A 24,985-nucleotide genomic window follows, 5' to 3' on the forward strand; every position below is an offset into this window, starting at 1 on the left:
TCCCTCACTTTTTGTCGAAAAGTATTCATCTCGTGTATCTCGTTTATGCTACTCTCGCATAGCGTCGATAGATTGGAAATATCGCTTGAGTAATTCAACTTACTTCTCACACTTAAGCAGCGGCGTTCAACTACGCTACATGTTCCGAAGAGAGTGTTCATCATCACTTCATCAATCATGTTCATTTCCAATCATACAATCATTCCGAGTAGCATATCCTGCCTGCAAGCCAACACAGCAATCTCATAAAACATCAGGGAGAAGGGAAGAGAAAGGCGGAAAGAATTTGGGAAACGAAGCAAAAATACCTGAAAGTGGCGCTCCGACGTGAGAATGTGGACAACACAGAAATATCCGGGTTTCATATCGAAATCCAAAAGAGGGGAATAATCCAGAGAAGAAAGGGGAGAAGCTCACGATACCACCCTACTTGCCCAATCAGGAACGACAAAAGGAAACCGAAGTTGAGTCGAGCTTACGATGAACTGTTGCTGCGACTAACCGAGTTTACAGACAGATTGTCCATATCACTCGCCGTAGCATTGACGACCCTCAGCTTCTCTCTCGGAACAGTGAAAGTGACTTGCACTCGGCGGCCCTCGGCGGCTCCCTCAACGTCCCAGTCCTCGTCACTGTCAAGTTCCATAAGTCCAAAATCGTCGCGAGTTGAACGGGCAGTCCGGAAACCTGAGTCGTGCCCATTACTCACACCCCAGTCCTTGGCACCTTGCTTTCGTCTGAATAACTCAGCCGATGCACTCACGGATCTGCGAGGAAGTTTCCCTCCCGCTGTAGCTGTAGGTAACCCGATAACCGTATTTCTACCGTCAATGCCGGATGCGCGAGTTACGGTATTTGAGCTTTCGTGCGTGGCCGGTCGCTTCCGTGTTACGGAGAGAACTCGTCGTATGCCCCCAATCCACTCTGATGCTCTGGGTCGCGTCGAGATAGTTGGCTTGCTGTTGAAAAGATCTAGGAAGTGTGATGACTCCGGGTCTTCGCGAAGGAGATATTCGCCCTCTGCTTGCCGTTGAGTTAGTGTCGAATGCGCGGTAGAGTATGAGTCGGATGAGTAACGTTTCTCAAATGACGAAGCCGCTGATGTTGAGCTATCTTGGCTGCGAACAGCATCCCTCTTGTGACCGGACACAAAAACAAGTTTGTCCAACGAGTTGGCCTCGTCTGCACGCAAAGTCGACGCGTTGTTTGATACTATTCGAGAGACGCGGGCTGACTTGGCGGATTTCGACGATGTCGAGGAGTCAGAAAGACTGGACGATGTCCGTTCATCTTTCTCAGGTGGCAAAGCGCCGTTATTATGTCCTCCTGCTCCAACCACAACTTCAGAATGCTCAGGCAATACACCGAGAATGTGTGTGCCATCTATCTGTGTGTTTCGAGCTGTGACGAATACCTGCTCTGTAGTTGTCTCGGCTGTATCGCGCGTATTTATCCGTTCCACTTCGTCCTCTTCGCGCTCGTCAATAGGGTGGATATTACCGGGAGTGTCGCTTCTCCTATAGTCGTGATACGGAGGCCGGTAAACACCAGCGTTCAATGCAGGTCGTGTAAGTTTCTTGGACATGTGGACATCGCCTAACAGCCCGGTCCTCTCCGCAGCTGCATCCCCATTGTCCTTCCAGCCGGGGTTTTTACCAAGGCTCCGAGGCTTGTTATTGCCCCAGGGGTAGTCGCTGTTGAAGGAGTCTCTCATCGAAGGAGGATTTCGGATACTGCTTGCCAGTTCCGAGTCTTCTCTCCCCCAGAAATGAGCCCTCTGTGCGCCCAATGCCAATTGGCGAATCTCACTGTCACGCGTCCGGCGCACCCTACGTCTGCGGTAGTGATAGAAGGCGAAGAGCGCAACCCCAGCAGCGGCTGGAATGCCCAGACCAATGCCCACACCCAAGCCTGCCTTTCGAGAGGAAGAACTTTGTTTCGAGGAAGTTGAGCCAGCGGAGCCAATGAAGTTTGGATTTTCGTATGTAGAAGGCCAGGTGTTGGAGTCCACATCGTACAGGATTATCCTCGAGTTGAGTTGTGGCCCGTCTTCGGATCGCTTGGATAGTTGTGACATCTCGTACCCTCCTGCAATCATCATAATCCCCCCTGGAAGCATTGTTGCGCCGTGGCCATATATCCCTGACCCGTCAGGAATTCCAGAGTCTTCCATTGAGGGTATTTTCCAGGCCCAATCCCCGGCACCACTAAAGCCACCCCCTATTTCAAGAACAGCGAGCTGAGGTACGGCCGGGATGCTGGTATTTCCCACCCAGCCACCGAAGACAATCACCTTGCTTCCGTCCGATGAGAGGACCGAAGTGTGGCCAGAACGAGGCTCGATAACAGCAGCGTCGCGAAATGCGAGGTCTGTCCTCTGCGTGTCGGTGGCAGAATCAACAGTGACGAAACTCCAGCTGTTCTGTGGGGCTGAGAAGATAGCTAGCTCGGACATGTTGATGAATGCCTGTTGGGTATGCCCGCCGATGAGGAGGAAACTCTGCTGTTGCCGTTGCTCATCATCAGAGTAAGAGTATGTGGCTTGAAGGGGTGTGATGGTAAAGCCTGCCTCGGGAATCGGGGGTGCCCTTTCGCCTGTAGTTGAGCCTTGGTAGAAATTGTCTTCTCTAACAGGTTCCAAAACCGTCATGGACTGAGAGTAGTTCGCGGCAGTGATCCATGAGTTACCGCTGTTGCCCTGATATGGGCACATTCCACCAAAGGCGAAAAGAGAGCTCTCGGTTATGTTAGAGGGAGAGTACGTGAATCCGGCTGACAGATAGTTCGGTCCGTGAATAGCACCTCTCTGTCCGTCTTCTCCACGTACGGAGAGCTTCTGCCACGTTCCGTTGCCCGTCGGACTGTCTGAACTGGGCTCGAAAGTCCATACCATAGGCGTATTCCCCGATTCCCAACAGTCACCTGTGTAAACCTTCACTATGCCATTCTGGTCAACGGCCCCAATATAGGCCGATATCTCATCCTCATCGTAGAATGGCACCTTGTCAAGTAGAACGGTATATGACGGGTCGGCAGCGTCGACCTTCTCCAACACATTCATCGAGAGGAACTCCGTTTGAGGCCCGTTCGCATTGGCCGGGCGCAGTAGGTAAGCAAACGGGACATTTTTCTGAGGAGGGTAGAAGAGACTCGATGGCGTATAGGGTATTTGCGCATAGCTGTGGGTGGTAAACTGAAGGACGCAGAGGAGCGCCGACACCAGGTTGGCGCCGACTACCCTATACATTCGGGGTATTCGACAGGACCGACCATCCATTGAGAGATTCACGAGGCTCGAGGAATGTGGGTAATCATGCAGTGGCCGGCCGAACTCTGAGACATCAGAGGCTGTCGATCGCCCGATCGGAGGGTTGGAGAATGCGCGACCGAAAAGGCAGATGTCACAAAGAGATTTCTGAAGAGTAACGCGCTTTCCCTATAAGTCGCACAAGTGTAGAGAAGCCCACAGAGACGGATGTGAGATAGGTTTGCAGAGGGCAGAGTTGTTATGATGGCAGGTGAGGACGACGCGGGTCACCTGTCAACGCAAAGCGAGTACATACGTATACCATGCAGTTGTTGCGGGCCACAATTCGATCTAGATCACCTGAAACCCAACTCTGGAGCCTAAATTGATTGAAGCTCCATAGCGCCCAGATAGATCTTCTCCACGATGTGCAGTGGATTTGACGTGAGTGGATGAGGGGCCGGCCGAGCAGCGAAAACATCGGCCGTTGCGCCAGCAACGTCGAGGTCAGCCGTGGTGCAAAGCACAGGAAGCAGCGAAGGAGTAAGCCGGGTCATCTTCTCTGTACAACACAAAGGACCTCGACCTGGGCTTGATATAAACATGCTGTGAAGTCTGCTCTCTGGTTGGGAGTCTCAGTGTTGTTCACTACCAGTATAGACCTTTGGCTTTGACCCGTTGCTGAGGGAAAACAGAGATCACAAGTCACAGGATTAGTTATCGAGATCGAGGCACAACAGTGCGGCCGCTGTGATCATGCCATAGTTACTAGTAGCTCTAGTAAATCATGGGCTATCTACTCTCCACTGGCAGTTCATCCCTCCGACTTATTTTATGCTACTTCTTGTCTCACAAGCAATATCATGCACATCTCTGCCCTGAGGTCAAACAATAGTGTTGTCTCCGATGCATCAACACTGCGTAGATGAGACGTAGTAAATATTCAAGGGGCTCGTACATTTGGAGAGGCAGCGTCGACATCATCATCAAAATTGAGCAGGCAGCCTTCAACCATGTCCTTTCAGACATAGAATACTAATTCGCTTCCAGGAGTACTCCGGATAGGCATGAGGTAGCAAAGAAAACTACCATAACTTGCCAGCGTTCCACGTTGTGGCGCATCTAAACTGTGGGCTCAAGTGGATCTTGGGAAACCACAACCTGCTTTGCATCTGGTGTCTCAACACTTGACATTCCAACCTCCTCGAGTCAAGCACACTTTCTCAAAAACCATCACCTCCACGTCGCCACTGATCATCGGTGCCATTCAAATCGGTCTGCCCTCTGCCCACAGCTAAGTCTTATCTATAGAGTAGTACATCCAGACCCCGAGAATTGCGACGATCGCATCCATTGTTCGTGGAAGCGTGATTAAACTCTCGATGAGACATGCCGCTCAAAGTCTATGCTACTTCATCGATTGGCCGGCAATCTCACAATTTCCCTAGGGGCAGACTTAAATCTGCTGCGTTGCCCCCATGTTTGTTTGCTTTTCTCCACTCAGCTCTTCTAGCAGTCTGACTCGAGGTACCAGCATTGGGGAATCAGCAGGCAGGGGTAGAAAACGAATAAAAGGTCCCCGACCGTGACTGAAACGCGTCTCGACTAGTTGAGGTGATTGAGCACGTTCCTCTCCTTCGCTAGAGGATTCAGCTGGAGCTGTCGTTCATCCCACTCGCAGCTCACAGACCTCCTCCTGGATCTGAGGGGCGAAGCTTTGAATGCTGCAGCAGGGAAATCGCCGGCCTGCGGACGCCGGATGGGCCGCCTGAAGAGAGATATAGCATGGACTGAAACATCTCTTCGTCCTAGGTTTATGATCCTCCGGCGATGTTGCTTCAGGCTTGTCCAGTGCAGGTGTGTGCCACCGCTCAACATGCAAGGGCTCATCGCCTCACACTGTTCCAGTCCGCCAAGATTATGGGTCACAGCGGGGCTCTTAGTTATACTATACTGCAGTCCGTTCTATAACTGACGTTTGAGAGCTGGTAGCGAATTTTGTCAAACTGAGTCGGCTAGTATTCCGCTCCTGACTCCTGCCGCACAGGCCCATCAGCCTGCTCAACGTGTTGGGTGGGAAGAAACCGCGGTCTCAGCGCAAGATTGAACAAGCTACCGTACCAGGATACGAGTCAGATGTCCTCCAGAGTCATATAGCGGGAGGCACTGGCTCCCTCGAACAGCCGCGCGCGCTGTGTGCTCGATCTGGGGAAATAAGAGGAAGCGAAACAAAGCAAAAGTAGACGCCACCGTCGGTGCTCAAGAATCCACTTCGTTCGCAGGATCCAGGCAGGGAGTTCCCTGAGCTTTGAAGAAATCCAATGGCAATACGAGTCTGCGAAGGTCAAAGCGCCCTCGGAAAGACCCGGTCAGCCGCCAAGGCCAATCGCCTATCGTCGCCCTGCAAATGCATCAACGGGTTCATCGCCGTGTTGCCCAGGCTGGGGAGATCAAAGCGGCAGTCCTCCCCTATTCATTGCAGGGGTTGCTGCTGAGGTGGCGTACACGAACCTAGACACCAACGAATTATACCAGCTCCTGACAAGTTAAACGCAACATCGCATGTCTGCCAGCAGGAGGGTTGAAGGGATCCCGCATCGATATCAACGCTATTGGACACACGTCCCAGCCGCCTCCATGAGTGCAGATGGGCCCATTCAAATGCGATGCAGGAGTGCCATCCGGAGCTAGTATAAACGCTGGGTCAAAATTAAATAGCGCTGGGGCAGACTGCAGAGACTCCGGCTCCGACACCATCAACAAGCTGCTCAGTGGCCTCAGCCGCTCAGCTTGAGTCGTCAAGCCTAATCATTATCGTTATAGCCGGGCAGATGCCACACACCTTCGGAAACTCGGACTTCGCATGTCAGCAAAACAAGGACAGGTCGACAGCCTGACAATAAACATCTGCAGACAAGTCCACATTCGAACTAGTCACCCTTCCTCCCTAGGTAAACCTGGTAAGTAAACTTCCGTACGGAGCGTACTGGTGGCGCGAAACCCTAGATACCACCTACTCTCATGCCCTCGTACCCCCGTATCGTACCTATCCATACCACCCCGTCACAGATTACACCCTGAGCTTGCTCAAAGTTGCCCCCTAATCACCCGGGTAATTGCATTTGGCAGGACACAGGATGGACCAAAAAGCTTGGTTGTATATCCTGTGGCCAATCACTCGCGCCGCTGGAAATTGGTGTCAAGCCAGAAGGAGCTAGGTGATATGCATGGTGCCGAAACCAGTATGGCAGCACGGAACATTAGCGGGAAATTGGTCTGCCAGTCCCAGAACCAGGTTGCCTTTCGTGAGGCGAGATATCAGTATCAGATTGTCAGGTTGCCATGTCGTGTCGCGTCACGTCATGAAATTGAAGCCGACTGGCTAGCGATGGTCATAGAGCTAAGTATCAAGAGTATATTCGGAGATTGCAAGTGCTGCCCAGGAACGTTCAACGACGGTTGACTTGGCCACAACCGGCGTCTTACTTTGAGGCCATAAAATTATTGGTAGATGCGAGGATAGCTCGACTAGTGTCTCATTTGAGATATTTCTTGACATTGCTGCCGTGGCTGGGCGTTATATATGCAATCTAGTACCTTATCATACATGGTTATAAATGGTTATCATTCTCATCAGGCAACCGTGCTGTATGATACTCTGGGTGTAGTATGTGTCCTGCGTCAGATGTAGTCTAGTGGTAAATATATATAGTTAAAATGTCATGCAGGCAACTCACTAGCTTATATACATATATGTATGGAAGAAGTATGAACGGGGTTAAACGCCTGTCAGGTAACGTCAAAAGTTGACTGTCAGCGGAATCGGAGGCCATCTACTTGAACGCAGGCGTAGTACTACTTCCTCGCAATTGGCCATGATTCGTCCAATACAGCGCATAGTGATTCAAGGCAATTCATGGCACTAAACAGGTTACGGACTATTTCGGAGTAACGGAGTCAACTAGCCGGAATATCAGCAATGTGGGTGCGTCAGAATCAATGAAGACTCGTGGAATATCCATCAGATATCCCGCTCCCTTTGAGCCCCTTGCATTACTCTTTAAAACTTACCCACCAGCAACGGGCCGAGAGAGTCTGGGAGGGCCAGTCTAGATGGGTGTTGATCGCTAAGACTGGTTTTAGTGAGTAGCGCCCTTGCAGACCAAGGCTGTGTCAAGGAATGTCAAGGCTTTCAAGTTTCTGTCTTTAGTGGCATTCCCCCACGAAGGTAGAATGGGAATTGATTGGTAAAGTTCAGATATCCTCATGTACCTACAAGTTGGGCTTCCCATTGAGTTTCGCTAATCTTGACTCCCAGCTGCGAGTTGGGCTTCAATGACGTCAAGCTAGGGGAGTTGACAACTCTAGTTAGACGAGTGGATCCGACTCGTCATAATCGCAGATACGGAGTAGGCCAGTTTCGAGTTAAGAAGGAAAAGGACAAGCGCTTATCCCTGACGTCCAAGTTCCCGTGTGTTTTAAGTCCTCTTGGTCCGTGTGTGCCGTGTTTAGATCGGAAGGCTTGCATTAGGTGAAATCACCAATCAAAGTCCTCCACTTGAGACTTGCATCAGTTGCATACCAAAAGCAACGGGAATCGAACCGAGGGAAACCTTGGAAGGCTAGGTGGAGAGGCCCGCTGCGCCTAATTCAGCCACTCCTCGTGGGACGATCGGGCTGCTATGCAGCAGCAAGAGGCCAAAAGCAAGTTCAGAAACTGACTTGGATTGTCCAGAGCGAGGAAAGTGAGGCTTGTAGGACTATGAGGCCTGTGTGCATGGCCAATCTCAGCGAGGCGCTTCCACTTTGAGCATGAAGCCTATCCGATGCATTCGTGTATCGATCTCGAGGACTTGAGTCTCGCAACCACGATCCTTGGAAGGAATCGGCCGGGCATGGTGGGGAGACAACGAGGAGTAACAAAAGCGAGAAGAATTAGCAAGGCACGTATCTTCTGTCAGTATCTTCTCTGCAACGTAGAAACGACGTGCCACTCAAGGGAGAACTGGAGAACTGATCGGGTTGCCACCAGAACCGCGGACTGCCAGTCCTGTCTCCAGGTTGGTTGGATGCTCGCGTGGAAGCTAACCTGTTAGAGATCACAGACCTCTTGCTGAGAAGCTCGCTGAGGAAAGCCAGGGTAGATTTCTATTGGGGCTGCTGGCAAGACTACTGCAGGTCATGGAGACTAACGGCGGAAAAGAGATCGCATTGGCTCTGGAGGCCGTGGTCGTCAAAATTACCAAGATGATCAACTTCGGACGTTGGGAGAACTTGGGACAGAATGTCAAAGAAAGAAGTGATGATGAGATACGGAGTAAAGGTCTGGTCCCCACAATGTGGTCGAGAACGCGATGAGCTGATGGCCGATCCGCGGAACGCTACCTACCTTTGTACCCTGATTTCCATGAGGCACGGAAGTGTCAGATCTGGGTTGGTTCATACACATGTTGCGGAAACTTAGACTCCAAGAGACTGCCAACAACGTGCAAAGAGGCGAGGGTTTTGGATTTGGACCGAGTATATCTGATCGACAGGTGGAAAGCAGGCAACGAAAGGATAATCTGCTAGGGGTAATCGCAAATGGAGTCGGACTTTGGAGCATCGTTTGGGATCCATCAGAAGAATCCTCAAGAAGTACCTGGGATATTCTGTACTGTGCTGTAGGGATTTGGCAAAACTGACGGACGGCCACAACTCCAGATCCATCGAAGCCACGTAGCTCCTCAAGAGCAGATCGGTGTCGTTGTGGCTTGATAGAGTCGTAGATAGACGGGGAAAGTCCCCTCTTGAAGACGTCACAGACTTTGACCATTACATGAACCCTTGAACCTTTTTTTTCCCTGGAGAACTTTACTCCGGTGTTCGTTAGCTGGGAAGATACTCAGGAGAGGCAACGGCGTTCGGTCACTCTATGCACGAGGATCTTAGCGAGGACAAATATACCCATCACGACAGCAGGCTCATCCCTTCCCTGTTGGTTGGAGCCATGGATGGGAGAGGTGGAGGGAGGGCTCTGCACTCTTGGACTCTTGGACTCGGTGGAAACCAGCCGGCCGAAGCCTAACCTTGTTAGTGGTATTTCTCGAAAGATACCTGTAAACTGTGGTATGTAATAATATCCAGAGGAAATAATAATAGCATCAGCCAGTCGATCCTCATCCATCTTGACAGGGAAGAATCCACTGGGAGAGGCCGCGGTGAGGAGGAATCCGAGCAGAAGTAGACGCAGCGACTTCAACATGATTAGTAGTGTTTATTATCATAATATTCCATTTTCCCAGCAGATACAGAAGCCTTCAAGAGTCTTGTAAACCATAATACATGGATAAGAGAGCCCAAGATTGTTGTGCCCTTCGCTTCTCCCCTCCCATTGCTCTCGCTTTGGTATCCGCCTGACTGAGCGACAAGTCTCTGGACGACTTGGATGACACTGCTCTCCTCTTCTTCGCCCTCTCCTCGTCACTACGATCTTCCTCTCCTACGACTCAATCCTCCTTGACTGTCCTCTCCCTCCTCTTCATCCTCCTTCTCTACGACCTCTTCTTCACTTTCTTCCTTTTACCCAACCTTACCCCTCCTTTTAACTTTCTGCTATCTTTTCCTCTTCGCCTTTTTCTCCTCTTCCCTTTAATATATTCTCTCGGAGACGCCTGCGTCGCTGCTCTCTCTTAGAACCTCGTTATATAGGTGCTGTCGCTTATCGCACCCTTGTTTCTATACCTTGACGTTCCCTGGGCCTTTCTCCGCCCCTATCCTCGAGTCTTTCCTCCCTCCGACCTCGCCCCGACTTCGCCGACCACCTCCGTCCACGGTCTCTCAATCCTTGCTTCTTACCGAAACCGCAACCCACTGCATCCTGGCGCTGTAGTTGGAGAACTGGTTGAATTATTATTTCGTCCGTTGTCTGGCACACGGTTTTCTCGCCGCAGGTTTTATGTCTTCCACCGCTTCCTTTCGAGTCGAACTTCGGGAGTAATGCCGACTCATTCGACCACACAATCGGAGCTTCGTATCGGTTCACCTTGAATGCCTGGCTCGCCCAGTCAATATAAGGATACCAAAGGAAAGGAACAGCGCAACGAATAACATCACCAGAAACGAAAGCAAGGGATAGGACCCGGAGGATGCACAGTTTCGACCGGGATAGTGGCATATTCACATAAAACGACAATGAAGATGACCGGTCGGCCGCCTTCAGAGTTCAGTCTTGAGGAATCCACGAACGTGGCGGCTCACCAACATGGTCAGACATCGGAAACGAGCCTTCGGCCGGGGACGAGGAAATCCAATGACACTCTCAACGTTTCTCGGCCCTCATCAATTGAGATAGACGCCGGACATGTCGTCGCAAAACCACCTATCGCAAAGCTGCCCCAGCCGAATGATGTGCTAGACAACCAAACGCCGCTTCGGCACACGTTTCCTCATCTGTATCATTCATCAGGAACTTCCCGCTCGCCATCCACCAGAACCTCGTCAAGCTCACTTCAAGCACTGAATGAGGATGCTGTAGTTGATGCTCGGTCGGATCAAGGTGCTCTTGCACGAGGCTCCTTGTCACGGAGGACGTCTTACATGGGGCAATCGGACACTCAAGCCACCGAGTATCCTGTCTACCCTGACCAGTCCTATGCCGTCCTTCAGTCTCAGACGCAGCATATCCATTACCCTCCACTCTTACGCGCACGCAGTTCTTATCCGACTGAGGCCACACCAAGGATCGGTCAGTCTCGCGCTTCCCGTACTGCAGGCAATACTCCCTTATCTAGCCCTGGCTTGTTTTCTGTCAAGACTCCTGCGTTGTCGCCATCACTGCAATGGGACGGCGAAGCCCAGACGGGGGCTTCTTACCTCCACCCAACCCATCTTCAACCACCAAAGGAGTAAGTTTCCACGTTTATCCCCATCGACCATCATTACTAACGCATTTTTTAGAACCCACATAGTTCAAGTAAATAAGGACAACGTGACTGGGAACAAAGTCATCAACAAGTATGAGATTCTCGAGGAGCTTGGGCGCGGTGAGCACGGCAAAGTGAAGCTGGGCCGTCATGTCGAGACTCGCCAGAAGGTGGCAATAAAAATTGTGCAACGGTATTCCAAACGGCGCCGTTTGGGACGGCTAGGAAATGCCGAGGACAAGGTCAAGAAAGAAGTTGCCATTTTGAAGAAAGCCCGACACCCTAATGTGGTCAGTCTGTTGGAGGTGATTGACGATCCAAATCTACAAAAGGTCTATATAGTGCTCGAATATGTCGAGAATGGCGAAATCATCTGGCGGCAGAGGGGGCTTCGAGAAATCGTACAGGTTGATAAGCGACGACTGGAGCGCGAAAAGTCTGGCCAACCCGACACACCAGCGTTTCTGGAAGAAAACAGACAATATATAAGGACGGCGCAACATATCAGACGTCAACGAGAGAGAGCTTTGGAGCGACGTCAAGCGCAAGCAGAGTATGCGCAACAAGGGCCTATTCCTGCCTGGAGTTTGGAACACGGAGCGGAGTCGGACGATGAATTCGGTCCTGAACTAGCGATTACCCGCACGGCTAGCCACTGCATCTCAAACCAGGAAGAAACGCATTCTTCTCCAAGCCATTCTCTCCCCTCTCAAGATGCGGCCTTGGAAGGCACCATGTACGGAGCTTATGCCGACTACCCGTACGATAAACGACGATTCAGCACGGCGTCGAGTAGCTTTGGCTACGCCGCTTCCGAACCTGATTGGCTTCCCGATGACGACGATATGGCATATGTTCCTTGTCTTACTCTCAATGAGGCAAGGAACGCCTTTCGAGATTCACTTCTCGGCCTGGAGTACCTCCACTTTCAAGGCATTATCCATCGCGATATCAAACCGGCGAATCTTTTAGTCACTAGCAGCTACCGTGTGAAAATATCTGATTTTGGAGTCTCCTATCTGGGCCGGCCAATTAGAGACGAAGACGAGGAGCAGGTCGATGAGACGGACGCAACAGAGCTAGACGATGCTCGTGAACTATCCAAAACTGTGGGTACTCCAGCGTTCTACGCTCCCGAGCTTTGCTATACTGGAGAAGACTTTGTGGATAGCATTGGCGGCCCACCTCGAATTACTGGCGCCATTGATGTCTGGTCTCTTGGAGTGACCCTCTACGGAATGATATTTGGACGGCTGCCGTTTGTTTCGGACGACGAGTATAGTATGTTTCAAACCATCGTCAAGCAAGATGTCTACATTCCACGAAAACGATTAAAACCCGTTCAGTTGGAATGTGATACTTACAGCCAATGGCCTCGCGATACGCTAGACACCAAACGGGCAGAGGACGAACTGGCGTATGAGGATATCGATGAAGATCTGTGGGATCTTCTGAAACGACTACTCACTAAAGATCCGGTAAAGCGCATTACAGTAAAGGAGATCAAGCATCATCCCTGGGTCTTGCACGGCCTTCCCAACCCTAGGGCATGGGTGGAAGAGACCGATCCCGGCTATTTGAGTAAGGGCAAGAAGATTGAGGTTTCCAACGAAGAAGTGACGACAGCCGTCAGCAAGGTGCCATTATTCCAACGAGTGCGGTCCAATGTGGCAAAGTGGTTTGGAAGGTCGAAAGATCGGGATAGTCGTAAACGAAATTCGAGCACGACCCCTTCTGTCGAGTCGTCGTCTACTTCAAGCAGTAGCAACACATTTGGAAAGCAACTCTGGGATGGCCGTCGACTCAGTCTTCGCGGAGATGAAGACCTCTTTTCCAGGTCTAGTCGGAACCTTAGAGATGGCGAACATCCACTCTCTCAAAGCGTGACGGTAAGCCCAACGGCTAGCTTCGACGACCAATCGTCCTATTTCACCCGGGACCCCGACCTCTCGTCCTTTGATCGCACGCCTCGCCCCGACCATCCGGAACGAGCAATTTCAACTCTCTCGACTGCAGAATCACTGAAAACTGTAAGGGCGTCTGACCTCGGGAAGGGATTCTCTGTTCCCTTACGCCCTGCTACACCTGCTCGATCAGAAAGTTCAGGGACAACAAACATCAGCGGTGTTTTCGGCGGCGCAGGCCGCCGGTTGGCCAGGGGACTTCAGCCAAGTTCCGATAAATCCGTCTCCGGCGAACTCTCTATGTTAGAGGGAGACCATCACTCGGAACCTAGTCTAGCTTTGAGCGTCACTGCGGCAGTTGGTCAGATGCAGCCATCACACTGGCAAGCGGATGGTGGTTCGCTTGTCTTACCTGAGAGCCCAGCGTCAACACCTGGGCATCGGCGCAAAACCTCTCATCCCCTCCTGGGTAAACTCTCCGTCGAGCCGCTCAACGTCTCCAAAGAGAGTCTCTCGCGAAAGCAGCGTAATGTTGTCGACCAACCGCCACCACTGGAAGGCCAGTGTCGGTTGTACGAGGGGCCTATCTCACAGGCTGAGTTTGTGCATCGAGGTTCAGACTCCAGTGTGGAGAACAACACTAGTGACCATGTCAAAAGCGCGATAACCACTTCTCCCGCTTCTGCAGCTACTATGTCTTCTTCCTCAGTGGATGAATTCACTAGCGGCATGTCGCAAAGCACCTCTCATCCCAGCATTCCGTCTGTCATGTCAGGAGCGTCGTCGCTCTCAGATGGGGTCGTCAAAGAGACCGACTGCGAAACTACTCAAGTTCCTTCCATGCTTCGCACTGGTGAAACCGTCAAAGCGAGGCGGCCGAGCAAACCGCGAGCACCCGAAGATGACGAGTCTCGCTACTATTGTGATGACGAGGAAGAAAGCGGCGACGAATCCGAAGACGAGGGCTTAGTTTTTGGCAAGCCCAAACCCGCTTCCCAAAAACCAGCCATCCGTGTGGGCCAAGTGTCCAAACAAGGTCACGATGCAGGTTAATCGTGGCCTTGACTCTCCCGCTCATCCTTTGCCCTGACCAATGGGCTTCGAGACACGAACTACTACACCCTAATCACGACCGCCGTGGCCTGTTCTCAATGCAGTGCCATCATGATCACTCAAACTCCCTGGTACATTTCTTAATCCGGAGCACTGCGCAGGTTATCATCTGGCTCCAACCCTTGTGTGTATATCATTTTATTGGGAAGACGTGCATGTTCTATTCTTCTTCACTCGCATAACAGGAACCTGCACGAGGCTGGCTAAGTTGTACATATATTCGCATTGGCGGCAGGGTCCTACTTATCGTTTCATTTTCATGTTTCTCTGGATCGGTCTTCAAAAGAGAGGGCGTTTGCTTTTTTTTATCATATCTACCACCCCATCTGATTCCCTCTATGGCTTTATATATCGGGTTCTTATTTGATGCAAGGGATGGAAGGCTCGGGACACTTGGGAGTGTGTGTGGATTTGCTTGTACGTAATGCCCGCTGGGAGGGAGAGTCTGAGATATAGTGCATTGGCTTTATGATGGTATGATGACTGAGATGGACGGTGGGTTATATATTGGGATCAATGGAATGGGACGTCAAGTCTTCGATAATTGCTCTCCATTACTTGATACCTTTTGAGTCCATACGTACTCTTTGCTAGCATAGCGAGTCCTGGTTCTGTCAACTTCCGAGGCGGAACTAAAGATGCTAATTGGCATGTAAACCCGTAGATATATATTTCCTAAAGGCCTCTTGTAAAGTAGCCCATTCGTTAGGCATCGGATACCACTTTCTCTTACGAGGTGGTCATCCAGTACATATGCGTCATTATACGCATTAAAGCCATACACCTGTCAGTAACAAGACGAGTATTGCGTGTAAAAGTCGAGGTTGACTGAGATGAATCGCAGCCTTGACCCCGCGCAATTCAACAATCAGTCCTAGTGTTATTCTGTCATCTTGTCATTGATATTATTAGTACAAGATGATGCTAATAGTGCTAACAAAGTATCCATAAAGAGGTACCGAACATCTAGCGTAAGACCAACATCTTTTTGACGGGAAGCATTTGGTCGCTGTTGGGTTGGCATTGGATGGTATGTCACCGACTCACCATCGGCTGCTTTGCTTAGTCCATTTGAACTGGCGCACAGCCTGGGCAATTGGATGTTTGAGAACCAAGAAGTGGACATGGGTCTGGCGGCAATCCTCTAGTCCTGTAAGTGGCTACCAGCCTGGTGGTCTCATTAGGCAACTGATCTAGTTCATAGCACTTGACTGTCGCGAAACCTGAGTATCTCAAACTTAGGCTTGGTCTGTTCATCCACAGCCTGTGCATAAGGAGTTTGTTGTTGTTAGCTGTGGACTGCGTCTCTCTCTCTCTCTCGCCTTTCGTATGAAAGAGTCGTCACCCAGCAATCCTGATTTCGGCCAGGGCAGGAACTCTTCATTTGACATCAGCATGTGCTTGCCATAGAAGAAATTGACTAGTCTGAGCCGAGTATACCGCTTGTCGGAATTTGACGGGCAACGGAGCAGTGGTGTTATAGCTGGCCCTACCGGAGTATACTCTGTGTGTGGTCTAGCCGGCATGCGTCGTGGTGTCTGCTTCCTCGGGCTGCTACCTGGCAATCATTCAGCGAGCCACTCAAGCGAGTCGAAGCAAAGGCTTGCGTGATGAAACGACCATGAACTTTGAAGTGCCTAATCCAACGACGAGCCGTTTCATGATTTGCTCCGGGCTTGAGTTTCAGCTCGGGGGCTGTGCAGAGGGAGCTAACGGTTGGCACGGCGGGAATCCACCCAGCAAGAGTCGGTCAAGGGTTCTCGATAATTTGGGCCAGAAGCCAGGTCTCAGTCGACGTAATATTGACCCTACAACGTTGTATGCTCGTGAGAAAGATGGAAAGATCAACTCGTCGGGCTGATTTTCGATGTCTAGGTTCGATCCTTGAGCGATCTTTGCACTCTGGGGAATGGGGGCGGAAATGAAGATGGGATGACGTCTTGCGCTTTGGCAGGCAAGGAGTTTATTATCGGGTTTGGGCTGTCATCTCGATTTCGCAAGCTTCGTTGGAGTCGAGTTGTGCAATGTGCATGAGTGATGAGTGAGCTTCTAGCCAGCATCAACAGTACCTGGTGTAACATCAGCCTTTATGATCCTGCATTAGCAAATGTACCCTGCCTTGGGTATTATTAGCAACCTCGTCATCCAGGGAACCCTGAAATCCTGAAGAAAATCCTGGATTTGGAGTTGTGGAGCGACAAATCTGCCTTGGGGGATTCTTCGCTGCGTTTGCTGGCTGAGAAGCACCTCTTCACATCCGATTCTGCCTTTGTTCCTGAAGATTAGCAGCTTATCCTTATATTTAATTTTAGAAATGCTTGCTGTTTGATATTTTAAGCAATAACTTAATTCTCGATTCTCCGACGCTGGAGATTGTTGGTACAGAGCCATTTAGGCTGCAAGGCACCGAACCGTCCTAATCTGGCTGTCAGTCTTGACATTTCGACTCTGGTCAATTTGAAATCATTCAGGAATTCTGGGACTAGGAAATCATTTTGATCGAAATAACACTACTCAAAATCAAGAAATAGATTCCCAGCATGAGAACTGGTCAATAACCGCACTGTCCTATCTTATCAAATCGAGGAAACACGGGGATCCTTTCTTGATACGCGCCCGCCGCGAGGCTGAATCGCAGACTGCCTTCCCCTCTTGCCTGTCCGTCAGGCCTCGCTCCCGAGCTCCATCCCCATCTTTCTCCCCTGCGAATGAAATTTTGGGTTCGGCATTTCGTCTCTGAACACTCGATATTTCTACGACCTCTCTCCTCGAGGGAGATAGATACATATCGGTACCTGCGCCTCAGCCCGACCGTCCCACATCCACCGCTGGTCTCCCCACCTTCTCTTTCATTTGACCCCCCTTCGTTCCTCAACCTGGATCGCCCTGCCATCATTCTTATTCTTCCTTCACCTCGCTCAGCCTCCCTTCGCGTGGTATCTATTCTGGGACCTTGAAACTTTACAGCGTCCGCCATGGATTCCCAGGACACGCTCCAGGACCTGGGGCAAGCTCCTGGTCTTAAAAACCGCAGTGTCAGCCCTTCTGTCCATCCTCACCAGCAGTACAATCATAACATCGACTCCTCCGGCTTGACAATTGATCCCTCGATCACTACCCATCCTTCGTATCCTCCCTCGTCTTTTGCCAACCCGACCACTGGCTCCGACGCCTATACTTTCCCATCGAGCTATCTCGCTCCAACCGATCAGAACTTCAGCCGCCCTAGCCTACAGATCCCACAATTTGACCAAGGCCTATCCCACCAGACGCAGGAGGATAATTTCTCGAACCTACTCAATTCAAACAGTAACGACTTTGATTTTGGGCTCTTCCAGACTCCTGGCCCCAGCACCACTGGCACCGATTACCCCTCCTCCCTTCTGCTCGACCCCCAACAACAGTCGGCCAACCAGGCCGTCAACCCGGTCGATCTGGTCAGCCAGATTCCCTCCCCTCACCCTTCTACCTCGTCGCAGACCTCTCCGCTAGACCAGCAACCTCAACACTCTTCCCCGAGCGCCATGTCGCCCCCTGCCTCTTCGCCGGGGACGTTCTACACCCCACAGCACTCGCGTCACACATCGCTCGACCCCACTAGCGCCGCATACATGACGAACCACCCGGACTGGCAGGCCGTTATGGCCAATTCTTCCTTCCACAATCATCGGCGTGCCCCGTCAGAGGTGTCTGAAATATCATCCGCCGCGCATTCGCCGTTCCTGCCACAACATGACTCTTTTGATATCGGGGATAACAACCCATCGCCGCTGCTGGCACCTCAGAACGACCCTAGCCTCTATGATAACGCCGCCCTGGGAATCGAATCGTTCACCCTATCTGAGCATCATCACCACCACCACCACCACCAGCAGCAGCAGCAAGCATTTAGTCCCCACCATAGCCCGTACATATCTCCGCAATTAATGCCTCAACAAGTGGCAGATATGGTCCCCAGCGGGCCCTTTATTTCAGCTCCCGCAACAAGTTCTCCCTACCCGACTCCTCCAACAGAGGGTTATGCAAATGCAGAAGGTTTGCTGCCACAGGGTAGCGCCTGCGGGGATATTGGACAAGCATCACAGATGGCTCCGCCGTCTATCAACGTTGAATTTGCGCCTCCGGCAAAGTCTCAAGTTTTCCCAAGTGACAAACCTATGGGTGATATGGATACATTGAGTCCACCTCCCTCGCTCCGTATGGATCTTGATTGTCTCTCTGAAGATAGAGCAATACTCACTATTTGATAGGTACCTCTCGTCTCCGTAGCAAGTCTGATCCATACACGCTCCCTGCCATGTCTCGCCCGCGCTCGCCTTCTTCACCCGCAAGCAATCTGGATGCCCTGGCTGCTTCATCCCCTCGGTCGTTGTCTCCATTCGATGTTGGCCGGCATCCTTACAGTAACCCTAGTTCGAGAGAGCCCTCTCCCGCCCGCTCTGCTCGACGGCTGTCGACGTCGTCGATTGATAGCCGTAACTACATTCTCGGCCTTGCTGACCCGCAGCGCCCTGGGGCTAATACGAGCGACTCTAAGCGTGTACAGAAACATCCCGCAACATTTCAATGCCATCTCTGCCCTAAGCGCTTTACTCGGGCGTATAATCTACGCTCGCACTTGCGAACGCACACCGATGAACGCCCTTTTGTTTGCACAGTCTGTGGGAAGGCTTTTGCGCGACAGCACGATCGGAAGCGCCACGAGGGCCTGCACTCGGGCGAGAAGAAGTTTGTTTGCCGAGGCGATCTGTCTCGGGGTGGGCAATGGGGCTGTGGCCGCCGGTTTGCCCGCGCGGATGCACTGGGTCGTCATTTCAGATCTGAGGCTGGTCGGATCTGTATCAAGCCGCTGTTGGACGAAGAGTCACAAGAACGAGAACGCACACTCGTGGATCAGCAACAACAGCACCTGCATCCCGTTCCTCAGCCCTTGATGGTTCCTGGCCAGGGTATAGAGGGTCAACATGGTGGTAATTTTATCTTGCCTGCAGCACTGCTCGCACAATACCCTGCTCTTCAGACATTGCAATGGGACCAGATACCTGCGGGTGCTGATGACCCAAGCGATATTGGCGGTCGCAACAGCTTTGATGCCAGCTCGGGCGGGGAGTATGGTTTCGACGACGACGAATCGGGAATCAGCGTCTCTGGCATGAGCGGAGGCTATGCCAGTGACCACGGCAATATGTATGGAGTGGATCCCCAGCAACAGATGCTGGGCTTGAATCAGGGCGAGTCCTACACCGACCCGAATTGGGGTAAATAACATGCGTTTTTGAATGTCCTTGCCGTCTTCGCCTTCACTTTCCTCTTCTGCCATGACTGTTTCAAACGTGCAGAAGCCTGTTTATTGTTCAACTTTATGGTTGGGTTTTATTTATAGAAGGGGTTTGGCGCTGAGGGGTACATCATGGGAAGTGGTTCTACCCTGGTTCTTCATTGCCTCCTTCCACCACTCGTTATCTTCTTTTTATTGTCTTTGTTTGATTCCCCTCTGGTCCATCCAGTATTCTACGTGTTTATGACGAGCTTGATTCATACCCCTGGGAGAGTTTTATTTTATTTGTTCTAAGGGCATAGATACCCTGACATTAGCTTGAATTACATTAACATTATCTATACATATATCGCAAAGATTCCATTTCCATGGGCCTGACACTTTCATTGGATTTATTTGACAGTGATGTATGAGCTTTGCGAACCGTAATCTTTTCACATCCTACTACTTCCAAGCCATCACTTTTTCAGAGGCAAAAAAATCAAACGCCACCAAAAACTAAGCCGTAGGAACCATTTCAATCAACTTTCCCACCTCCCCAACCCACTTCCTTGAGAACTCTTCCTCCGTAAACCTTAAGGCTGACTCCCTCGCCCGCCCCCTCATCGCAACCCTCTCCTCGACACTCAGCGCCAACGCCGCCTCAAAAGCACTCGCGAAATCCTCCTCGCTCGTCGCTCGGAAGCCCGTCGCACCGCCGCTCGGCCCTCCCTCTTCTGTCCCAGGAAGATCAACGACGATATCCTCGCGCGGGCCGCCGGAGTCGTGGACGACAGGGATCAGGCCCGCGGCTTGGTACTCGACGACGCAGATACCGAAATGTTCGTTCCACATTGCGTTTACGCCGATTGAAGAGGTGGTGAGACAATCGATGATTGTAGGCCAGGAGGCGTCGCAGAGGAAGGTTGTGTTGTTGCGGATGCGGAGTTCGTGGGCGAGAAGGCGGAGGTTGTAGATGTGGGTCTCGTCCGGACTGGAGGGGCGGACGGTGCCGATTAGAAGGAGTTGGGGTTCTGTCGATGTATCGGTACTCTCTCCTGACGAGTGTTGTTGCTTATGGCGCTCAAGGAAGCAGGCGAAGGAGCGGAGGATGAGAGGGTGGTTCTTTTCCGGGCGGAATTGTGCGATATAGAGGATTGTAGGTGTGCGTTTCATTTCTGTTTCGTGGTTGACGTGAATGGTCGATTGGATTGCCGAGACCGCGGTTGGGGGAAAGACAACGACGGGGTCTTTGTATTTCAGCGAAGGCGAAGATAAGAGGGGCTGCTGTCGGGATGGGCCCCAAATGGTGCGAATGTGCGCTGATGTCCATGAAGAGTTGCACATGACGACGTCGACGTGACTCCCCACCCAGCCATAGAGACGGGCAAAGGCAAGCCAGTACTTTCGCTTCAAGGTGCCCTTTAGACCAGTGCCAGCGCCAGCGTTGACGCCCTTTAGACCAGACTTGTCGTCTAGGGACTCAAGCATATCTGTGGAGATGGTGGGATAGTGGACGTAGGCTCCTGTTGGAACGGAGGGGTATAGTAACTTGCAAAATGCTACGGCGAAGGCGTAGCCCATGGTGTCGATGAAAATGTCCGGTGCAACGAGTGTCAAGGCGTCATAGGCAACTATCAACGACCCTAGAGACTGGCCTAGAAGAGTCATGTAGGGATACATGGTACTTTGGACATATTTGCGAGTCGATAAATAGAGCAGCTCGACTGTCGAAGCGTGCAAATCAATGTTGAATCGGTTCTGTTACATGGTTAGCAACATAGCTGCCAAAGCCGGTCAAATACTGATGCTTACCTGGACCCTTTCCAACATGGCAGTTTTAGTAACGTCTATATCACCAGTGTAAATGGCACAGATAGCTTTGGGCCATCGCTTCTGCGTCGCCCTGACAGCTTCCCAAAGGACACGTTCTCCACCTCCACCAGCGTTGCTTTGAGTCAACCGGTCAGCCTCATCGTTCGACTATAGATACACAGAACGACTTACCAAAAAGGATGGAAGAAACCTATAATTCCTGTCCATTCATCATTTTTTGACTGTCGGGAAGTCTGACTGCCGCTTACGCCGGAGCTTTCCCCCGAGTTGGATCCATTGGAGGTGTCAACTTTCTCCCAGTCTTCGTCATCTGCTGATGTCGCGGTAGAAGTAGATTTTGGCTGCTTAGAGAGTAGTTCCTCCTCGTCTGCCCGCACACGAGCGAGAATGGCGGCCCTGCGAGCCTGTGTCCTCTTGCGGATGACCCAGCCCACGCCACGGAGCACCAAGCGAAGGAGTCCTAGGGGAAACTGTGGGAGCAGCACGAAGGCAGCGAGGAGGGCAATCACAGAGATTACAAACTTGAGCAAAAACATCATCACTGCCTAGATAAGTTGGATACCATAGTAGCTGACACAGAACGCAGGTTTGCCTGTTGCTGAGGGATGTTTTGGATAGAGTTGTTCGAATGAATGTTTGCTGGTCTTTTCGCTATCGATAACAACCTCAGCTCAGGCTAAGAATGCGTATCGTATCGTACGGTATGGTATGATGCCGATCTCAGATCTATAAAAAAAACCAAGTTGACCGCCCACGTGCTGCCAGTCACCAAAGAGCTTCAGCTTGGGTCCTTTTCTGCCGTAGAAATCTTGTGTTGTTTATTCCCCTGTGAAAAAGTATTCTACAAGTAGTAGTCTCTTTAATTCTGCTCATTCTGCTTTGCGCCTGCTTTCTTTGTATCATATTGTCGTTGCTCGGAAAAAAAGACCTTCATAATGTACGCCAGTCGGAGTCTCCTTCGAGTCAAGCCTCTGCAGCAGGCAAGGCGATTCCATCAGACCAGACCAGCTCCGTTCGTCAGTGAGGTGCTGGAGGTCTCATCGAGCTTCATCCACGGTGTGCACTCTGTCAGCCATCTGCCTTGGGCTCTGTCACTTCCATTGACTGCATTTCTGGTCCGTATGGGCGTGGCCTTGCCTCTACAGATCTTTACCAAGGTCCAAGCTCGCAAAGACTCGGATCTCACGCCTGTTCTTATGGCCTGGAGACATCTCTATCAAAAGAAAGCACAGGAGAAGGCAACTTCTGGTGTCCCGCTTCTCCGGTCAGAGGCTATGCGACAGGTGTCCAAGGATACCTTAGAGCAGCATCGAACTATGCGAGAACGCTGGGGCATCTACCGCTTCTACAGACCCGCTACCTTTCTCCAGATGCCTGTCTGGATCATGATCATGGAAAGCATTAGAGGTATGAGCGGGAACACCAACGGTCTGGTGCCCTATTTGCTGTCTCTCGTATCTTCGTCGACAGAAAGCAGCGCACCCATCATCCCTGTTGAGCCCACACTGGCAACGGAAGGCGCTCTCTGGTTTCCAGATCTATTGGCTGGCGATCCTACGGGTATTCTCCCTGTAGCCATGACATTGTCGATCTTACTGAATGTCCGTATGGGTTGGAACTCGCCAACGTTGAAGGACATTTCATACTTGCCGCGCATGGAAATGGCGAGAGAACTTACGTGGCGTGGTCTCAGGTTTTTTGTCCAGATTCTCGCTCTGAATATTGGTATCTCATCCTACATGTATGAGATGCCAGCAGCCCTTATGATATACTGGATCACTAGTGCCAATATCGCGACTTTGCAAACCTTTCTTCTGCAAAGATACATGTTCCCCACGCCCTCACTGAAGCCTTGGAAAAAGGTACACATTGGCTATTCTTGAAGGAGTTGAACGTCTATGGTACAGGCTTGAAAGAGAAAACAAAAATGAAACACGGCACCATGAAGGCACAAATACCTGCAAAAACAAGCGATATGTGGCCGAACTCGCCAAAAGAAAAGCCTGGGAGCGATATTGTCCAACGACGCGGAAATAGAACGACAAGAAAATGAGCAAACGACAATTTAGATAAAAGCAGGAAGCGGTGCAGAGACATCATCGGGGTAGCTTCCAGGAAACCTGTTAACGAGCACCTGTCGATGAAGCTTCGCGGCATTCAGCTCCCCCCAGCTGAGGTTCAAGTGCGGGATTTGAGCCATTCTGATGCGGATGAACTCAAGGCCTGGGGTATCCGAAAACACCCAGCCGTATTCGCGTTGAAACACACTTGGGTGGTCGCCTATGTACATGGCTGCGAATGCGTCGTCAGCACGGTTCCAGTTAGGCGGCGCCCAACAAGGCAGAGCAGGGTCAATATATTCAGAATCTCCAGGATTCGATTGTTTGACATCAAGTTTCTGGGTCCCCCAACGGACATCAGGGTTGGATATGTTGGCTTCATAAAGCACGCAACGGGCCTCTGCGAGTTGCATGGAGTGAGTCTCTCCAGGAAGGTACTTGCGAAGAAATGTCAGCTGCTTGTATGCATTGATCCCGCCCAATCTTGCGGCAACGAAAGTTTCTTCGACCGGAGGGTCAAAAGCAAAGACCGCCTGGAGATGGTCGGTAATAACTTCCACGGAACCGCGACAAGACCAGAGGAAATAGTCATGGTGTGTATCCCAATTGGTGGGCCAGGTAGTTGGATCTGGTTCTGTGTCCAAGTGACGGGGCGAGGCGATCTCTGCAGCCCGCCGCTCTCGTTCGATTACTTCGTGGCGCCCTCCAAATATTTCCTCCCAGGTCGGAATTTCAGCCGGTGGGCGGGGAGGTCTGACGGGTGGTAGCCGAGGACGGCGTCTTTCACCTTCCCCGCCTAAGGACTCGAGCTGGGTCTGGATATTGAAAATTGCGGCTCTACTAGCTTCGATTTCGGTCTGGAAATTAAAGGCTGCTGCTGTGCTAGCAGCTGCTCCAAAAGCCACATCGACGATCCCATGCTGGTCACTCACGAACGAAGCTGGTATCGCCAAAGGAGACATGAACTCTGGGCTAGTATCTCCTGAGCGGCTACTGTGAAACGCAACGCCGGCAACAGTTCCCTCGGATTGCAGGCAGTGCATGAGTTGAAGGGTAGCATCGAGGTCGTCGAGTTCGCTATCATGTTCGTCATCGGAAGAGTCGTCGTGATGCCCGGGAGTTGACATGACGAACCGACTGTTAAAGTCGCCTGGTCAGTCAAAACATCGCAACAGCAGCCCAACGGCAGCACGACATACATACCTTTAGGCGATTATGGCACTTTGATTCCCGTCGTCGTTGAGAGATATAGCCAATACTTCTCCCTCACAGCTTGTCGCCGATCTCAGCAAGAGCCATAAACACAAAACAACACAACATCAGCAGCGAAATCTCACCTGTGGCGACTCACCCAGCAACCAGCCTCAAGCAAGTTCCGATCAGCGAGAAAACGAGCCAACGAAGCACGATAGCTATCCTGTCCGATCAAGGACGAAAGCAAGATATTGGATGAACCGAGTCAAAGAAGAACACAATGTGTTTGCAGGTTATGCTTAAGGCAAGACAAGAAGAGATAGAAGCGAGCGGACCGAGTACCAAGTATCAAACAAAGGCCTCATTCATCTCTTCAGTTTCTGCTGTTGCTGTTGCTGTTGGCGACATCACTTCAAGACAGAACGCTCACTTGTTCTCCCTTGAATGGGTGAATTAGCTTGAAGGAATTC

At 51.3% G+C, this 24,985-nt stretch overlaps 9 protein-coding genes across 9 annotated transcripts; 3 read left to right on the forward strand and 6 right to left on the reverse strand.

Moving 5' to 3' along the window:
• Positions 1-160: 160 nt before the first annotated feature.
• Positions 161-3,944, reverse strand: BJX68DRAFT_227002 (uncharacterized protein). Its single transcript, XM_071038586.1, has one exon. The coding sequence runs from the start codon at positions 3,275-3,277 to the stop codon at positions 476-478; it is 2,802 nt and encodes a 933-aa protein (XP_070903637.1). The 5' UTR covers positions 3,278-3,944; the 3' UTR covers positions 161-475.
• Positions 3,945-8,438: 4,494 nt separating this feature from the next.
• On the reverse strand, positions 8,439-9,277 carry BJX68DRAFT_140037 (uncharacterized protein). The gene has a single exon (XM_071036449.1). It carries the CDS (start codon positions 9,060-9,062, stop codon positions 8,535-8,537), a length of 528 nt encoding a protein of 175 aa, XP_070903638.1. The 5' UTR covers positions 9,063-9,277; the 3' UTR covers positions 8,439-8,534.
• A 522-nt stretch (positions 9,278-9,799) lies between these two features.
• On the reverse strand, positions 9,800-10,585 carry BJX68DRAFT_140050 (uncharacterized protein). Its single transcript, XM_071036451.1, has one exon. It carries the CDS (start codon positions 10,401-10,403, stop codon positions 9,948-9,950), a length of 456 nt encoding a protein of 151 aa, XP_070903639.1. The 5' UTR covers positions 10,404-10,585; the 3' UTR covers positions 9,800-9,947.
• BJX68DRAFT_140046 (putative serine/threonine protein kinase) lies at positions 10,036-14,403 on the forward strand. Its single transcript, XM_071036450.1, has 2 exons — positions 10,036-11,133; positions 11,186-14,403. Exons 1-2 carry the CDS (start codon positions 10,421-10,423, stop codon positions 14,106-14,108), a joined length of 3,636 nt encoding a protein of 1,211 aa, XP_070903640.1. The 5' UTR covers positions 10,036-10,420; the 3' UTR covers positions 14,109-14,403.
• Positions 14,404-15,866: 1,463 nt separating this feature from the next.
• Positions 15,867-16,647, reverse strand: BJX68DRAFT_140085 (uncharacterized protein). The gene is made up of 2 exons (XM_071036454.1): positions 16,287-16,647; positions 15,867-16,237 (listed from the first exon to the last, which is right to left on the reverse strand). Exons 1-2 carry the CDS (start codon positions 16,557-16,559, stop codon positions 16,040-16,042), a joined length of 471 nt encoding a protein of 156 aa, XP_070903641.1. The 5' UTR covers positions 16,560-16,647; the 3' UTR covers positions 15,867-16,039.
• Positions 16,648-17,049: 402 nt separating this feature from the next.
• crzA (putative C2H2 transcription factor Crz1) lies at positions 17,050-19,689 on the forward strand. The gene is made up of 2 exons (XM_071036452.1): positions 17,050-18,365; positions 18,419-19,689. Exons 1-2 carry the CDS (start codon positions 17,144-17,146, stop codon positions 19,432-19,434), a joined length of 2,238 nt encoding a protein of 745 aa, XP_070903642.1. The 5' UTR covers positions 17,050-17,143; the 3' UTR covers positions 19,435-19,689.
• Positions 19,690-19,716: 27 nt separating this feature from the next.
• On the reverse strand, positions 19,717-21,892 carry BJX68DRAFT_140067 (alpha-1,2-mannosyltransferase ALG11). The gene is made up of 3 exons (XM_071036453.1): positions 21,433-21,892; positions 21,241-21,376; positions 19,717-21,186 (listed from the first exon to the last, which is right to left on the reverse strand). Exons 1-3 carry the CDS (start codon positions 21,798-21,800, stop codon positions 19,945-19,947), a joined length of 1,746 nt encoding a protein of 581 aa, XP_070903643.1. The 5' UTR covers positions 21,801-21,892; the 3' UTR covers positions 19,717-19,944.
• A 182-nt stretch (positions 21,893-22,074) lies between these two features.
• On the forward strand, positions 22,075-23,235 carry BJX68DRAFT_140092 (putative mitochondrial export translocase Oxa2). The gene has a single exon (XM_071036456.1). The coding sequence runs from the start codon at positions 22,197-22,199 to the stop codon at positions 23,142-23,144; it is 948 nt and encodes a 315-aa protein (XP_070903644.1). The 5' UTR covers positions 22,075-22,196; the 3' UTR covers positions 23,145-23,235.
• On the reverse strand, positions 23,236-24,621 carry BJX68DRAFT_140091 (uncharacterized protein). Its single transcript, XM_071036455.1, has one exon. The coding sequence runs from the start codon at positions 24,446-24,448 to the stop codon at positions 23,327-23,329; it is 1,122 nt and encodes a 373-aa protein (XP_070903645.1). The 5' UTR covers positions 24,449-24,621; the 3' UTR covers positions 23,236-23,326.
• Positions 24,622-24,985: the final 364 nt, after the last annotated feature.

This window comes from Aspergillus pseudodeflectus, assembly GCF_044049435.1.
Source record: "Aspergillus pseudodeflectus strain CBS 756.74 chromosome Unknown BJX68scaffold_4, whole genome shotgun sequence".
Classification (NCBI taxonomy): Eukaryota; Fungi; Ascomycota; class Eurotiomycetes; order Eurotiales; family Aspergillaceae; genus Aspergillus; species Aspergillus pseudodeflectus.

Coding starts and splice junctions, on each gene's coding strand:
- BJX68DRAFT_140067 (XM_071036453.1), bottom strand. CDS start 21,800: ATGATGTTTTTGCTCAAGTTTGTAATCTCTGTGATTGCCCTCCTCGCT. Junction 21,377..21,432: donor GGTTTCTTCCATCCTTTTTG/GTAAGTCGTTCT, acceptor GTTGACTCAAAG/CAACGCTGGTGGAGGTGGAG. Junction 21,187..21,240: donor CCATGTTGGAAAGGGTCCAG/GTAAGCATCAGT, acceptor ACCATGTAACAG/AACCGATTCAACATTGATTT.
- BJX68DRAFT_140037 (XM_071036449.1), bottom strand. CDS start 9,062: ATGGTCAAAGTCTGTGACGTCTTCAAGAGGGGACTTTCCCCGTCTATC.
- BJX68DRAFT_140085 (XM_071036454.1), bottom strand. CDS start 16,559: ATGGCTCTGTACCAACAATCTCCAGCGTCGGAGAATCGAGAATTAAGT. Junction 16,238..16,286: donor GGTTGCTAATAATACCCAAG/GCAGGGTACATT, acceptor ATGTTACACCAG/GTACTGTTGATGCTGGCTAG.
- BJX68DRAFT_227002 (XM_071038586.1), bottom strand. CDS start 3,277: ATGGATGGTCGGTCCTGTCGAATACCCCGAATGTATAGGGTAGTCGGC.
- BJX68DRAFT_140092 (XM_071036456.1), top strand. CDS start 22,197: ATGTACGCCAGTCGGAGTCTCCTTCGAGTCAAGCCTCTGCAGCAGGCA.
- BJX68DRAFT_140046 (XM_071036450.1), top strand. CDS start 10,421: ATGAAGATGACCGGTCGGCCGCCTTCAGAGTTCAGTCTTGAGGAATCC. Junction 11,134..11,185: donor CATCTTCAACCACCAAAGGA/GTAAGTTTCCAC, acceptor CGCATTTTTTAG/AACCCACATAGTTCAAGTAA.
- BJX68DRAFT_140050 (XM_071036451.1), bottom strand. CDS start 10,403: ATGCCACTATCCCGGTCGAAACTGTGCATCCTCCGGGTCCTATCCCTT.
- crzA (XM_071036452.1), top strand. CDS start 17,144: ATGGATTCCCAGGACACGCTCCAGGACCTGGGGCAAGCTCCTGGTCTT. Junction 18,366..18,418: donor GAGTCCACCTCCCTCGCTCC/GTATGGATCTTG, acceptor ACTATTTGATAG/GTACCTCTCGTCTCCGTAGC.
- BJX68DRAFT_140091 (XM_071036455.1), bottom strand. CDS start 24,448: ATGTCAACTCCCGGGCATCACGACGACTCTTCCGATGACGAACATGAT.